This window comes from Atta cephalotes (genome assembly GCF_000143395.1).
Source record: "Atta cephalotes unplaced genomic scaffold scaffold00055, whole genome shotgun sequence".
Classification (NCBI taxonomy): domain Eukaryota; kingdom Metazoa; phylum Arthropoda; class Insecta; order Hymenoptera; family Formicidae; genus Atta; species Atta cephalotes.
Window position 1 is genome coordinate 785,630 of NW_012130119.1, and position 17,176 is coordinate 802,805.

At 33.4% G+C, this 17,176-nt stretch overlaps 1 protein-coding gene across 1 annotated transcript in view; it reads left to right on the forward strand.

Annotated features, from left to right (window-relative positions):
- LOC105623295 (choline O-acetyltransferase) overlaps nt 1-17,176 on the forward strand; it is a 93,886-nt gene that overhangs the window by 18,678 nt on the left and 58,032 nt on the right. The window contains 1 exon segment of the mRNA XM_012204693.1: nt 11,130-11,221. Coding sequence (XP_012060083.1) covers nt 11,130-11,221 — 92 coding nt within the window.

Consider the following 17,176-nt stretch of genomic DNA (forward strand, 5'->3'; position numbering starts at 1 on the left):
TATATATATATATATATATATATATAAGACACGTTTTATCTAGAAAATTTTTAGAGACAGAGAGGGGAAGAAGAAATTCAAAAGTTAACGGAATTGTAGTTGAAAGTTTGCGCCATCGTGTTGATAGATGTGTATGCTGAAAAGCTGAAGGGGATTTAGACTATGTGCACCTGCGCTTCTCTCTCTGAAAAGAAGTTTCTTTGAATTTTCTTTACACTCCTCTTTGAATTCCCGTAATATTAAACTTTTGAAATATATGTACATATTCATTCAATTTTAGCTCACCTTACAAAAGCTTACTTGGAATTTATTTGTGTAAAATAGTACTGTAAGATATAAATGATGTATGCAGGAATGTTCAATTGAACAGGAATACGCGTTTAACAAGGTAGAATATTGCATGCGAGAAAAAATAGTTGCTGTCTTAGATCGCATGCGTACCTTACATTTAGTGTTTCATGTGAGCTCCTCCCCTTTCTTTTCGGTACCGGAAATAGTTTAATATTGATCAAGAATCACGAAAAAATAAATACCAAAAATATACCACAGAAAATAAGATGATATATAATTATATTTATAAATCCTTCCTAAGATGATATATAATTATATTTATAAATTATAGTTCTGCACTCTTAATTTAATTACTTTCTATGCACTTTATCAACCTACAATGAAATTCAACAATAAAACTTAAAATATAATGAACTTGAAGTATTTATAATTATATCTACGGAATTATTACAATTTTCAGATATAAGAAAAATAAATCAAAATAAACCCGAACAAAATAATAAGTCAATTAACACTTTGTTTTTCTTTTTTATTTTTAAATAGTTAAAAGTTTAAAATTAATTAGGATAGGCAATATCCAGCTAAAATAATTTATTAAGATAATTATTTGATTTTGAGCTGATACCATTCTTCATATTCCCTTTCACGATACATTCGCCAATCTCGTTTGTCGCCATGTTCAAAGCGAGTCTCTGAAATAGTGCGCTTGACATGCCAATCTAAAGTTCACAAAAATTCGACGTGGGGATGAACAGCGGGGGTGAAGGAGATGGACGCTGCTCTCCCCGATCCTCGTATACACGACCCGTCCAAGTATCCCCTTCGCCACGGCTCGCGTGCTCTATCTACCGTTGGTCGCCCCGAGGCCAACTAACCCTCTATAGACGGACCGAGGAGGACGGGGTGAGAGGCTCCGTAACAAACGTGGATCGTGTAAGGGGTCGAGGAGATAAAATGAGATCGTGTCTCGAGGCCGGACGGCAAGGTAGTGGTTGCAAGACAGAGGAGAAAAGAAATTGGTACATCGCCTGAGAAGAATGAGCCGGTCGACTACCCCCTCTGCTGTCGTTTCCGATGCGAATATCTTGCTGGATCTGGTGGAGAGGGTATTGTCTTTGCCGCAAGGAGCGATCAAATCGCCCGATTGTCTTTCGATCGACCCTACGACAATCTTTTTATCAGAAGATGTATTTTATAAAAATTAAAACCAAGAAGATAGATTGTTCCTCATATGTCACATAATTTTTTAATTTTTTTTATATTATAGTTTATATTATGTATTGCGAAAATACCTGATTTATTTCTCATCCCTAAATTTCAAGAAAATATTAAGATAGTTATTAGCAGTATTAACAACTTTCTAAAATCCATGCTTATTAGTAATATTAACAGCTTTCTAAGACCCGTATTTGCATCAATAATATTAAATTGTTTGTCAATTTAATTTGTGATATTATTACTCTTTGGTTTAAAATTGTGTTTCAAGATCGATAAATAATTAGCGCACAGTTTCCTTGAATTAGAAATTGTATAAATTCACAAGAAATATTATCAGGCACGAAGAATCGCCTTGATGGTTCGTATTTCGATTAAGAATACGATATTTTTCACTCATGTGTGAAGAGAATGATTTTGCAATATATTTACAAAATTATATATAAATTATCAGTCTTAATGCATTATAGCTGACGTCTTAAAGTTTTATAGCTAAGAGATTTTTATAAAAAATTATGTAATGAGAGAGATATTCGATTCAACGGAAGATGTAGAAGAAATTTAATTTTTTAAATATTTAAGATACACACATTCATTGAAGCGATAAGAAAAATGCTGATTTGTTTAGCCTTTTTTAAAGAAATTAGCATTTCAACACAAGTTTGTAGAGAAATTTTAGACACCGTAGATATTTATGTTTAATTATTCTTGCATACTTTATTCTTATCTAAAATTTACGTCTATCGTAAAATTTACGTTCTACGCAAATTTACGTACTAGGTTTCTCCTGTAAGACAGATGTACCAATCATTTCGCATCTCGGTGTCCGTCGGTATTACGTTACCTCGAAGTAGAGCTGAACGTATGTACAACCGCGTGCTTCTTCACTTGAGAAAGCTGAAACCGCGTTTACGACCGAATAAAATAGCGCATGACTTCATGCACAGATCGTAATGGCGTATTAAAGTTTCTCAAAGTAGCATCACGTCCGACGATGCGTGCTTCTCGATCACGCGCGACACGGTTGAGTCAAATAACATGCAATCCTGCACTCGTCTTATCCATTCGTAATACATATAAGTCAACTAGTATCGTGAATAACACATTTTAAATTGCAAGTAACTGCAAACGCTTTCTGACTTTAAAATTGTTGTTTTGGTTAAACATTATAGATATGCTTTATGTAATTAATACAACACACCATTTTCCTATTTTTGTCTCTATTGTTTTAAATCATCAGAATCTTCCTCGGAACGTAAAAACTCTAGAGCTCTTCGAAGAAGTGCCAGAGTTGTATCAAAGAAAGATACGGTTAAACTTTTATAAATAAAAAATTTCTCTTAACAATTGAAGACTCTTGACATAAAAGTATAATAAAATTTCAAACAATGATCCTTAAAAGTTATAAGTGACATCTTGAATAAAATTGAAGGATTTGATATAACTACAGATCTAACTTATTTTTTTTTTCTTTGATTCCTCAAAAATGTAAATTGCCTGCTGCTAATTAATATCCTTAATTTTTTAAAACAATAAGTTGCAAAACAACATTGAAATATTCAATGCTTGAAAGAAATATAATCTCTTGATTCAAATTAATCAAAGAAAAGCTATATATGATATATTAACAAATGATATATTGACTATAAATTATTTATTATTTGTTATACTTGATCTATTACAATAATATTCTACGTAAATAGTAAAAAAGAATTATTGAATGTTTCTCGAAAAATGGACGCGTCATTTCCCGGAATGGTCGGTAATTCGGTCGAATTAGGGGAATCGCTCGCTAAACTAGCGGCAGAAATAACCAGGAAGTGCGCTCGCGGCGCGAATCGCTCGGGAAGCGCCAAACGACCACACTTCCGGTTCGTGCGGCAAAGTGTTTCCTGTGCTATTCGCGCGAGGGGCGGCAACCCCTTCGTATAGTTGCGGGAGGGTAAAGGGCAACAATGCCGCGAGCAACCACTCGAACCCAGCCTTTGTCTGAAAATCTCACTTGGGCTCTCCTTTCCGCTTCGGTCTCTAAGCCTCGTTTTATACCCTTGTTCCCATCCCTCCCTCTCGGCTTTCTTTTTCACCCCGTTTGCCTTCTTTAACGGCGAGACACGTGTGATTGCTGTTCCTTTGAATTTTGAGAAAAAGACTCCTATGAGTCTGTCTTTGTCTCACGTCGCTTTGGCGTTGTGATCAAAAGAAGAAAGGAACGAGATAGAGCAGGTATTACTGCTTTTTTTCTAGATTATTAAATGGTTGAACTTAAAGGAAGGTGATAAAGTCGCAAGATTTATGACCGGCACGAGGATGTTAAGAACTTTGTTTCTCTAAATTAACTCTTTTTTTTTATCTCTTGATATTAATATTTGAATAATATTCACATCGCATTATTATATTTACAAATTTTCATTTTACAAACTCGTTAATTAATTTTAAAGTTTCATTACAGTATATTTTATATCTTTTTTATATCTTTTTTATATCTTTTTTGAGAATTTATGACTAACTCTCACGTGCCCTGTCTATTATTTCTATTGTTATAAGAGTTCTTGTATTGATTATTTTACTTTTAATTGTAAAATGTCAAAAACAATAAAGGCTAAATTATATATACATATTTCCTGCTCTTTATTGAGAAGGAAGAGTTAAAATAAATTAAATACATTTTAAATCATATCCACCTGGAGGAATTTAAATAATATCCTTTGATACGTAACGAACTATGAAATTATAGTCACTGTTAGTCGAGTCTTTATGCAACATTTGCCGGCAGTTAAAGGAGGTCGACGTTACTCGAGCATGATTCGATAATTTACCTGCAACCTAAATAAACATTTTGCATTCCCGACAAATATCGCGTATTTACTGACTATTATCGGAAAGCCGCGAATTTCTAATAACTCGTCAAAGTTTCGCAACGCGCGCTAATTTCCGTCTCGAACTGCCACTGGTCTTGAAAGTAATGACGATGCAACGGAGATCTCTCGCTGTGCGCAATCGGCATCAGGAATTACGAAACGGGTTACAGAGTCGATTCGAATGACGAAACACGCAATATTACGAGCGAGCCGTAAGAAGTCGGTGAACGAACAAGAAATTATTCATAAGCATTTTGTATGTAAAATTATTTTAAAAAGGCATAGAAAAACTTAAATACGCATTAATTGCTTTTTTAAAAAAAACTTGAGCAATTCATTAACAACACATTAATTGAAAGATATAATATATATTATGTATCAGCAAGCGAACAAGAAGTTATTAGAAGTTAGTTTATTCAAGTATTTGTTTATAAAATTGCTAAAAAAGATACAGAAAAAAAATTAGATTCGTATTAATTGCTTTAAAAACCTATTTATTGCTTTAATAAATTATTTATAATTCATTAGAAAGTCAGTTAAAATATCAGTTTCAATTAATTTGAAACTACTTTTTCGATGTAATTAGTGGGAGATCAGATTTATGTATTAATAATTATGTATTAATAATTTCTTAAGTATATCAAATGATGTCTTAATGATGTTTTTAATATCAATAAATGTCACTTTGCTACTTGAGTTATATTAAATATGAAGAAGAGAACTCATTCAACGTTATATTAATTTTTTTCGGAAGGCTAAAAATTTTTATAAATTTATCCTATTGATTGAAATGAAAGATGCAAAAATTTTTGCTTACTGCTCTGACAATGAATAAATTAATTAATTCATTTGTTTATGTGTTAAATATTGAAACTATTATTTGCAAATTTGCAAAATGAAAGTATGAATTTAAGATTAAGAAGTAACCGCAAGTGATATACGAGTGGCGCACTGCGCCACATCCCTCTCAAACTCCCTCTGTTTCCTGCGGGGATTAATGACTCTCTCGAAAGGAACGACGTGTCTCCGAATATGTTTCCGAGGAACATCTGATATCGCACTACGACTTTAGCTGCACAGTCATCAAGAGTGCCCGTAAAAGCAGACCATCCGCCTTATGAATAAAGTAAAATGTCGCACGCAACACATCATTCGACACAACGTTTCTCTACGACGACGACGATGACGTCGATGAGATCTTTCCGCCCTCGTTTGGTCTTCCCGTTTGCACGCGAGCTGGTACCATCGTCAGGGTACCATGTTGCGTTATGGGTATCAAGCTACCCATAAAACGGCATTAGCGCTAGCCCCATATGCCGGTCGACTGGCTGAGTTTATTCGTACGAAAGGAAAAGGGCAACCTTGCTATCAAGAAAAACTATTTTAATGGATGGATTTTAGTCCAACTCTTGATTAAAAAAATATATGATCTTTTTTATGGCCAAACAGAATTAATGAAATGGGAGTAGTCATGATTTTCTTGATAAAATAGATATTAGATTTTTTTCTAAAAATATAAAATGTCGATGTATATAAGATAAAGTCTTTCTTATATTTGACATTTTAAATAACGTAAAAATATTATATTGTTAGAAAAAATCTGATATCTACATATTTTATCAAGAACATCATGAAGAACATTATTCCCATTTCATTAATTTTGTTTGAAAAAAAATCATATATAATCCAAATAAAAATTTAGTTAGATACAGATCTGAAAATAATTTATGAGCTATTAAAATAATTATGTAGAAAGAAAAAAAACGTTCAAAGTTATTAGAATGTTAAAACTTTTTGCAGTATTACTTATTACTTGAACGTTCTACATAATTATTTTGATAATCTAATAAAATTATTTTTAGATTTAGCCAATTTTTTAAATACTTCAGTAAAATCGTTCTTTTCATGTAGCAATTTAAATTCAATAAAATTGTCGAGTTGAATTTTTAGTTTGAAGTTGATCCGGTTTAAATTTCAAATTTGATCCGATTGCTGGATAGACACTCAACAATTTTATCGTTCAACAAACTCGATCACAAACAGTGTTGATAAAAGCGTTTGCAAGTGTTGATAAAAGCAGTTAAAGCACGTGATCACTGAGACAATTGTTAACATTTGAAACAGACGAATCCTATACTGTGGCTTGGCTTTTCTGATCAGTTAGTATCTAAACTGAGATTTTATTTGATTTTAATACTGATTGTACTGAATACTGGTATTTTAATGTATTAAACGAACGGACAAATAAAACGGTTCGAAAAGTCTTGGATTGGTTCAGCGATCGTAAAAGTTTCTCGTTCTAACGCCGTAAAAATTCCTCGCTGTCCCTAACTGTTGCAGTTAAATTATTGAAGGATGCGGTTGATATTCGAGAGAAAAGGGATGAAACGATTGCATCTTCTTTGTACGATCTTTAAATGGCGTCGATTAGACATGCATACTGGCGGTGAAAGACTCTTTATCGAACAGAAGAAAAAAACCACGAACGTGATCATGGTGGATAAAGGGCGTGTGGACGCCGTTCCTTTCCGTCTTCTTCTTGCCTAGGGCACCCCTTAAGCCTGGTCCACCCCCTACAGGGTAATAGCGGACCGGCAGGGTGGCCGCAGTAACGACGCGTCGTCAGTTAATCAAGCCATTTCGTTCCTGCGGGATTGGAATGAGGATTCGGCCGAAACGACGACCATCGATTTTCCTTTGGCCGCAGTCGTACAACTTTCCTAACTTCCGAGGAAATACGAAGGAGAAAGTTGGAGTTTACATCTTCATGCACTTTAGGACAATTTACACACTTTACTGTCGACAGATGAGGAAGGAAGGAAATGGCAATTAGGTTGAGAAATATAACTTGTAGTATGATTTATAAATTCGACTTCTTAACTTCAAATATAATTTATAATTTTTTGAAAGCATTCTAGAGTTTTTCCTGGACTATGCTTTTCTGGAAAAGTCTAGTATTCAAATATATACTTTTAATGATTGACAAATTCCAGATTTCTTTACGGAATTTAAACATACTTTCATTTAATGAAGTAAATATAAAGTAAATACAAGCGTAATATTTATATCGCCTCGCGAATAAAATAAAAGGATATGGTATGATAATCTCGTTGTACCTTTACTACGAGGTTTAATCCACTTACAGAAGTTATGTAGCTCACGGCGAAACGAGATCAGAAACTCCAGCATTTCAATAAAACGACTTCTTCAACTTTCCTTATGGTTGAATCCTTTTAGAATTTGAACTCCAATATAAACGAGCTCAAATTCATTGTTAATAAAATCGTATGGAAAAATCCCAAGTTGTAGAGGAATAATCTTGACTTTGTATGTCTTTCTATTTAAATCTAAAAAAAATATAATTCCATTAAAACCAAGATAATTTAAAATTGAAAGAAAACCACAAGTTTTTCTTATTAAGACTTAGAGAGTTTTAGACCGAGAATTTTAATGCTTCTTGGTTGCTTAAGAAAAGGTCTTCAAATTAAATAAAAACCTATTTCTTATTTTCTGTATTATATCGTTATAATGTATATAATACATTTTTTATTAATGACAAATTATACTATTAGCAAAGAAATGCGTGATACCTGCATGCTTATTATAGTACGTGCATTAACACTATCATGTAGCTCATATTTGACGCATACAAAATTTTCAAATTTCATTCATTTGTGCTTGGAAAGTACAATTTTGCTAAAATATCTTTTTTTAAAATTTTTTAGCAGAGCCATTCTTTCCGTGTGAATTATCATTTTATAAAAATGATTTTGCTTTATATTTAAGATATTAAAGAAAGAATATAAATTATACAAAAATATTTAAAAAATAAAGGTATTAAAATAATACTTATTAGATTTGTTAAACTCTATGTTAAAAGCAAAATCAGTTTAGGTAGTCAAAATGTCGACAAGAGAACGGACTACCTCTTGTCCAATTTGGTCAACCAAAATCTTCAGGAAGATCGAGTGAAGTGCTCTGGTCTTGCACCGCATGGAAGACCAGCGAGATCTTCTCTGGTGGCCACCATGATGATACGCAAGGCATATCTCGGTCGAGCACTGAGTCCATTGTCATTGAGATTCTCGAGCTGTCCCAAGACACGAAGGGGACGAGGAAAGGGCGCACTGCGCGCAATTTCCGCCCATCGGGGTTCGACGATCAGGGGGAAACGGCGCCCCAAGCCCTCGTAATCCCGCGACTGAAAGCCTCGTTTAATATTTATGATTTATTTCGGTTTAATTCGACGTGCAAACGAGAGGCGTATTTGTATTCAACGACTGTCTGGTTGGCTGGCTGGCTGACCCGCTCGCTACGCGACGTCTTAATCCCTCGAGACTTCAGATCCTGACTTGAAGAACAGAGCTTTACTTTGACTCGACAAGAGAGGAAGATGTTTTCCTCTAGTTCTAATCTGAATGTGCTACGAATTTTCGTCGTCTCACGAGCACTGCTTTTGATTTATGGCGCGTATTGTGTGAGATACCACCATATAAAACGGAAACAGAAGAGCAAAGAATAAATTAACATAAAATATAATTTGAAATTTAATTTCTTTTAAATTTCTCAAACTTAATAATAACGAAAATAAAGAGTAGGTTCATGAGTTTTTGCATAGCAAAACAAAAACAATTTGATGTTAAATTAATACATTAATTTTTAATACTTAATCTTAAAATTGTTTAAAAAATATTTTAAGATAAAAAATTACTACATTTTTCAAATTTAAAAATAAATTTTACGTTAATGGATTAAGACCTTGAGATTTATTTCCAATTTATCTTTCAATTGTACATTTCGTGAAAATCTCTTTTAATAATTGATAAAAATTGTGTCATTATTGTCAGTACTATCAAAAAAAAGTTTCTTCATAAGGCGTTAGTAGGAAATATTATCCAGCATTTTGCATAATAACACTTATTATATTTTTCTTTATTAAATTTCTGGTCCTCCATTATTGATACTTTGATTGTCTTTGCGGGAGGGTTAATAACAACAGGCCTCCGCAGCGGATACAAGTTTCAAGAACGCGATGGCGAATTTACAAGCGCGGCGGAATCATCGGCATCATTGTCTCGGGAACAATGCGCGATAGAAATGCCTTCACCCTCGTATCCGGCAACCACGGCGAGGTCTAGGGGAGAGAATTACCCTCTGCATTAACTCGCGTAATTGAGATTTATTAATCCAGCGGCCGGTTAGTGGCCGCGCACCAGCCGTATCTTGTTCTCCTCCGAACCGAGGTTGGGCTGTAACTTTATTATTATTACGGAACGAAGTATGTGCATTCGCCCGTAGGATTTTTTCGGGGGCAAAAAGGTGTTTATCATTCTGAATGAATGAACGATAAGTTCGGAGTACTCCTTGTTTTATTTCGCAACTTCTGCTTTCATTAATAAGAACTGGAGTAAAAATAACTTTTATTTTTGCGACTACGATTGTTACAGTGTAGAATTTATAATGTCAAATTATACCCGAGGGGTCAACCACTACGGTACAATTAATATACGTTCCTTTAGAAATATATTGTAGTAGTACAATAATAAAACAAGCAGTTCTAATAATGTATTAACAGCACATAGTAATATATCAACAATACTTGGCAATATTATGCACAATAGGTGGCAATACATAGGAAAACAATACTAACAATAGCAATGCTAACAATAAAGTGTGTTGTATTGCCTGCATAATTAACAATCACTGTACATTTTTTAGTAGTGGTCGACCCCTCGATTATATCCAATTTGAATTATTTTTAATCATTTCTATTCATTTCAGATTGCTATTAAAACATACTCAATATCAGCGTTAATTTAACTAAAATAATGGAGTTAAATTCAAGAAAATGTACATGTTAAACTCGACAAATAACGTTCACAAATAACGTTAATGTATACTAAGTGTATTCTCCGCCATATAAAAAAGATATATCAATATAACATTATTAAAGATAACAAAGATTAAAGTATATTTTTTGCATTTTAAAGATGGCCGTCTTACCCACATTTACTACATGTTTATGGAATAATGTGGTTATCAGAGGGTAGACTACGGGTTAAGCCCGCAGGGAAGTTTCATATTGCTAGATTAAGCGTTCGACTTTCACCTTAGTTCCTCTCTCTTTCTCTCTCTCTCTCTCTCTTCCTTCTTCTATCTCTCTCCATTTCTCCATCTTCTCCGTTTACGTCTTAAGCCGAACGGCCCTAAGTTGTAGGCGCGACTTTCATTAAACAGCTCGATGACAGATCGCTTGTCTTCGTTTGTATTAAGGGTGGTGCTGAAACCGGATTTAGACGGCGGTATTACGATTCGGAGACCCGACTGTCCTTAATTCAAGACTTCTCAGTTACGTGACCGTGTTTCATTTACGCGTTATTGCTCGATGATAATAAATGATTAAGACCAACCATGGAAAGATACGCTGCATTTCTTCGATCTTTAGCAGAAAAAAAAATACGCAGAAAAAGATCTCGTCTGATATTCCTAAATAAAATTTTACTATAACTGCAATGCATAAATACAAAGTATAATATAATAAAATATAGAAGTATATAGAAATATGTAACGTGGAATTCTTTTCTATTTTATTGTATAAAATCTGTGAAAGAGTTAAAAATGCGTTTTACGTCGCTAATAATTTGCTGTTTTGTTGTATGGCAGTCGAATTCTAGTCGACTCCTACGAGAAACAGATGGCACATTGCACGCTGAGATGAAAAACGTCCATCGATGTATAATGCAATTGTTTCTTGCTTCTTTGCAGAGGGATGGCGAGACTCGGTGTTGGGGGCCCCGCGTCGTTTATTGGTGACTCTCGGCAGTCTCTCCAGGGACAGTTCGCCATGTCCTGCCGCGGTAAGTCACCGCTTTGTTCATCCCTTATCAACAAAGCTCCGCGATCAAGCTACGATCTTTTATTTGCTGTACGGCAAAGCGAGATACGAGCAAGGATTCGCCATGGTCGATAAGATCTGGAAAGAATTAGCTTTCTTGTCATTTTACGGCAGACACGATGCGACATAATACTGAATATCACGAGAAAAAAAAATGGGATCGCGATATGTTTAAGATTTGAATAACAAAATCAGAAGAGATACTTTATTTTTCCTTCTTAAAAAAACTTTTTTTTATTTTCAAAAATTTAACATTGCGAGAAAGATTGGTATATTTTTAAAACAAACTAGCTCGTAGGATGTATTTTTCTGTTAGAGATAAAATCCACCAAACTTTTATCATTGTATACATACGCTCATACCTTTTTTTTTTTTAGGAAAATATGATCTTTAAAGTACAAAAAAATGTGACATTTATATCTTTATTCTTTCTAATTTGTCTTATTTCTTAATATTCGACGTGAATTCGGAAGAAATTGCATTGTATTCGCAAAATTTACAGCGCGTTCGTGCGCGAAATTATGAGATCGTACCGTCATGAATTTCTGCGATGTTACAGTGAAAATGGCGTCACGCATGGAATGTATAAATTTTCGTTAACATTTCGACGCGATTGCCGGTACCAATTGTGTCTTCAAAATTTATGGTCCTGCATATTATGTATGCCTAGTACGCCGGCAAATAAATCATAGTTGCGGTAATGCAATTGCATTTACCGTCACCGTTTTGTCATCTTTCAACATACATTACAACTTCAATTTTTTAGTACACAGAATATATCGAGTTTGATTTTTTTATTTTATTTAAATAATGGAAACGTCAAAAAAAGTTTCTTCTTATAAAAAAAATTATACCGGTATAATCGCAATAAATTAAATTATATCGAAATGATATATGGAAAGAACAATTTTGTTAAAATACTATCGCTTAAAAGTATTTATTCATCCTGATTTTTGTACGTACCATTTTTATACTGAATTCTCATTCTACTCTATATTTTTTACTGTATGTAGAATTATAAATTTTTAAAACAATATTAACCGTTATTATTAAGTATCATTATTATTTTCATATATTATTAAGTATCATTAGTATCTAGAAGAGTAGAAAAAAATGAAATTCACTGTTTTTCATTTAATTAAGAAAGACAGTTAATTATGTAGATGCCTAAGCTGTTGTAAATGTCAAAACTTTTTGCAGTATTATTTATTAAGCTCGAGCATCCTATAATGGCTGTTTTCCAGTTAGGACACAAAGATATTACACTGTGTTTCACTGTGTAAAGTACTTGTTGGCAGTTTAGTTTCATAGTGTAACACCAGAATGCATTGCAGTCTTCCATTCTATTCTTATAATTATATTTAGAGTATCAATAATACACTGAGAAAAAAATATAGTTAATTTTAATAAATATTTAGTTCAATACTGCCAAACATTTACTTACAGTAAATAAATATTTGTTCAATAAAAAAAATGATTGTTAAATCAAATTAACATTTCTTGTATCAAATAAATATATTTTTATATTTAATAAATATTTAGTTGGCAGTATTCAATTAAATATTTATCAAAATTGATATTTTTTTTCAGTGTAGATTTATGATTTTTATTTAAACTTAAGTTATAATTTTTTCAGAAATGACGATTTTTGAAGGTTTTATTGCAAAATAAGTAAGTACTATCAAACTTTTATAAATACATAACTGTTTGAAAAGTTGTTAACATTGACATATTTTATATGCTCGTACTTAGCTTTTTATTCGAGCAGTGTAACACTGTGTTATAGTTGAAACACTTTGTGTTACACTGTGTTACCTGTATACGTTATTGGAAAACATCCAATATTTTGATGATTCAACAAACCATTTTCAAATCTGCATCTAGCTACATTTACAGACAACTTCAGCAAAATTGTTCTTTTCATGCAGCAGAAGATATAAAAAAGCAAATAGACGTTCGATCTCAAGGCGTGAGAATTACACGTTGCAATCTCTCGAGAAACGATTCGCGATTTTGATCTCGCGGGAGTAAATCGGAGGGAGATTCGAGATTTGCATTCCGTTCCAAGGAGCTCGATCGCGAGCATATTCGCGGCCGTTTTACCTGAGACGTCGAGACTCGGAGACCGCATGCGTTCAAGCGGACGCTCCACGTTGATCCGGTCGCGCAATAAATTTTCCCTTTCAGCTCCCTTCCGAGCTCGCGTCTGTCGCGCTGGTAACGAGATCGTATCTGACGCGCCGTGCCGTGTCATTTACATACTTTTCGCCCCGAGGCAACGCGCGACGAGGGTTGTGCCTCGTATTCGGCCTCGGTTTGATTTACATTTTCCAACGCGCGGCCGAGGATCAGCCGTGCCTTCGAGGTGACGGATGCGGGGATTGGCGTGGATAACGAAAAGAAGCGGCCGCGAAAGTCTCACCTGCTCGCCGCAGGATGGGAATAGATGCAAATTTACTTGTGAAATATATCACTTTTGCTCGACGGCGCATTTCAATGAGATATCGCGCGTTTTGGCACGTTCCCTATTTATACACCGATCTTCCGTTTACTCGTACATTATTTATTCGCCTGTGAAATTATTTATCATACGGGAACAACGCTATTGTCAACAAGAAAATGTTACCCGATTTTAATAGATTTAATAATTCTTTTATTCCTTCTACCATGATATTACGAAATCATAATATCATGATATTTATTTCGTAATGTTTGTAAAAACCATATGCTAGAACGTTGTAATGCTTTTCTTCTCTTACATAATAATTTTCTTTGTAATGAAAAATAAGTTAACAATAGCAAGGAGAATTTTATTAGCTACATTTTGAAAAATACGTCACGTTATTTTCAAAATAGGGTACATTTATTAGGATTATTATTAAATTTCTTTTATATCGTAATATTATTTATCAATTTTTTACGACTTCGAGCTAGAAGCCACGTATTATGGTCGTTATGAAGATAATTAGAAGGGTGGAAGAAAACCCGGTTATAATTTATCCGGATACTACGCGAACTTTGAACTACTAGTGCCAGAGGGAGAAGAGCCCTAAATATGTTGGCGAGTCGGGATAATGAATTCTATTAGGGCAAGAACTTGGCCGAGAATGCGATCGGCGTTAGTGCCGGAAGAAAAGCGTCCGACACGTGCAGTGCTGGCTGGTGGAAATGTCGGGAGGAAATACTCTGACTCGGTGAAAATCGCCTGCGGAAACTTCAGTAGGCGCTTTTCCCGGAAAACTTTCCTTGTACGTGGCTTCCCTTAAGGAAAACTTCAGCCGCGAAAAATCCCACGAATTTATAAAAAGGATACAGACATTCGCGATATTGATTACCTTGTGTGTGGACATAGAATGAATCGCACATTTTAAATGTTATTTTTAGTGTTGAAAAAAATTGTATCAATGTTTATTTTCCTCTTTTTTTTTAATAAATTTTTATTTGATGCTATTTATTTTTATAATAATAAGGTAAATTTATATTTTATATACTCGTTTACTTGATTATATTGTTAATAGATTATATGTACAACCTTTTTTTAGTGCAACGCAAATTAATTAAGTAAAATTATTAAAATGTATTAAAATAAAAATTTAATCGAAAGAAATTTATTCAATTATAATATTCATGACTTATAATAAGTACAGATGAAACTATAATATAGAAGTAAGATTTTTAAATAAATATTTACAACATTTAAATATACGGAGCGAAGAATTAAAGAAAAAAATTTCTTTCTAAAATATTCTGAAAGCATTTTCGAGATATTTTTAAAATGTACTCATTCTAAAAGATTATTCGAAAAATATTACATTTCAGTACTATTTTAAAAATGTAATAACCAATATTGAATCATCATTGAATTAATGCTCCATGAATTTTAATTTTAACATCTCATAATGTCACATCGATCCTATAACGTTCTAATAAATAAATCGCGCGTCGCAGGTGTCGTCGAAAGAAATTGTGGTGAACCCCGCCATCAACTATGGATCATTCAATAAGGTGGAGTATTTCTCGCAACTCGTCGCTCTTAAAGGCAATAGGATCTCGTCACTCCGGTATTAAACTAGCACTCACATATTACGCGAGCATTTCATCGCGCCCACGTAGCTATGTACCTACGTGTTTCTATAGCCATCATTTCCATCAAGCTATTTCATTATCGAGGCAAATGGTTGTTTATCTAAACGACTGCACTGAAAAACACGCGCGATCGACAATTCGATTCAATTATCGACATCGCTGCGTCGAGAATAAACACTTAAAATTTGATTGACATGATGTATACACTGTGTCTTTGTACAAAGACACTTTATCTTTTTTATTCTTCAATAGCTTTGCATGCAGAGTGCGTACGCCAGGTGAATCAGTGTTTTAGGCATTTATTCTCGACCCAACGATGCCGATAATTGAATCGAACGTGTCGATCACTTAAAAGAGCTAAATAGTTTAGTAGCACTAATACATCACATATACTTGCTTAATAATTGTGTTTAATAATTGTGTGTTTGGGGAGATGCTATTAGCGCTACTTTTGTCATTCTATCTTCGTTATTTATTAGACGTAAAATAAGAATAGAATACAAATGGCACTAATAACGTCTCCCTGAATGCATCTTTAGAATAAAGAGAATCAAGAGAAAATATTTAAAGGAAGAAGGAGTATTATATTTTTGAAGGAAAATATTAATTTTAAACATGACAAAAAATTAATATATGTATTGTTATTTCTATGGAAAGTTTAAATTTCCATAGAAACTACTTTTTCATTAAACTATTACTTTTTCATTAAACTAAAAGAATAACAGCTAAATAACTAAAGCATTTAACTTAAATTCAAGGATGCGAGTTTAGGAGGTAGATCAAGAAGACCGTTTTTTATCTATTCAGAATTTTCAAAAAACAATTTTTTTATTGTCATCATTAAGAATGTCAAAAGATCGAATTTTTTTTCTCACCTAATGATTATTTTGGACATTCCTAATAATTATTTATTGTATATTATATGTGATACAAAAAAATTGTTTTTTGGAAATCCTAAGTGAAAACAAAATTTCTTATTGACTCTTCTCCTTTAAATCCTAGTCCTTGCATCAATCATTGCCCATTCGTTCAGAGAGCCACACTAAACGAAATTCCAGACACCCATAAGAAAATTACTTTCGCGAACTGGAGAAGATGTACGAAAAGCAAGAGGGAGATCGACTAGTGAGAAGGTGGAGGTATTCGCGGCTCGTCACTTCCGATATTGGTTTTATATTGGATTTTCTGGATCGTTCCTCGTGTGCGACGCAAGAGCGGCGATGTCTTTGATTTCAGTGGAAAAAAAAGTGTTAGCCGATCCGAATTAGTCGGTTGCTCTTTCCGGAAGTATAAAGGAGCGTACGCAGGGAGGGTGAAAATATACGTGCAGCTACCGGAAGGTCCTCGGTATCGATCGGCAAACCAGGTGTTACCACGCCCAGATATCAATTAATCCGTTTATGTGAAACGTGAAAGAGGATTACATCGGTTCAGAATTGATAATTTTGATTAATGGTTCATTAATAGTCAAAAGGTTTAAAAGGTTTCGAATCATTTTTATTAATGAAATAGTGCTTTTTTGCTGGAAAAAATACTAAATTTTAGTAAATATTTGTTCTAAACAAATATTTACGAAATGTAAACACATTTGACACAAAAACTATTAATTTATTTTAGCTATCGTTTTTATTGAGTAAATATTTGTTTACTGTAAGTTAATGTTTACTTAGTACTATTCAAAGAAATATGTACTAAGATTTAGTAAATCTTTTTTTTTGTGCATTAGACAATTATTTGCCTAGAATATCTTAATTGCTTTGAGAGATAAATAATATATTCGATTTTTTGATAATTAATTAATTAATTATTTTCAAATTAATTTTCTTGAAAT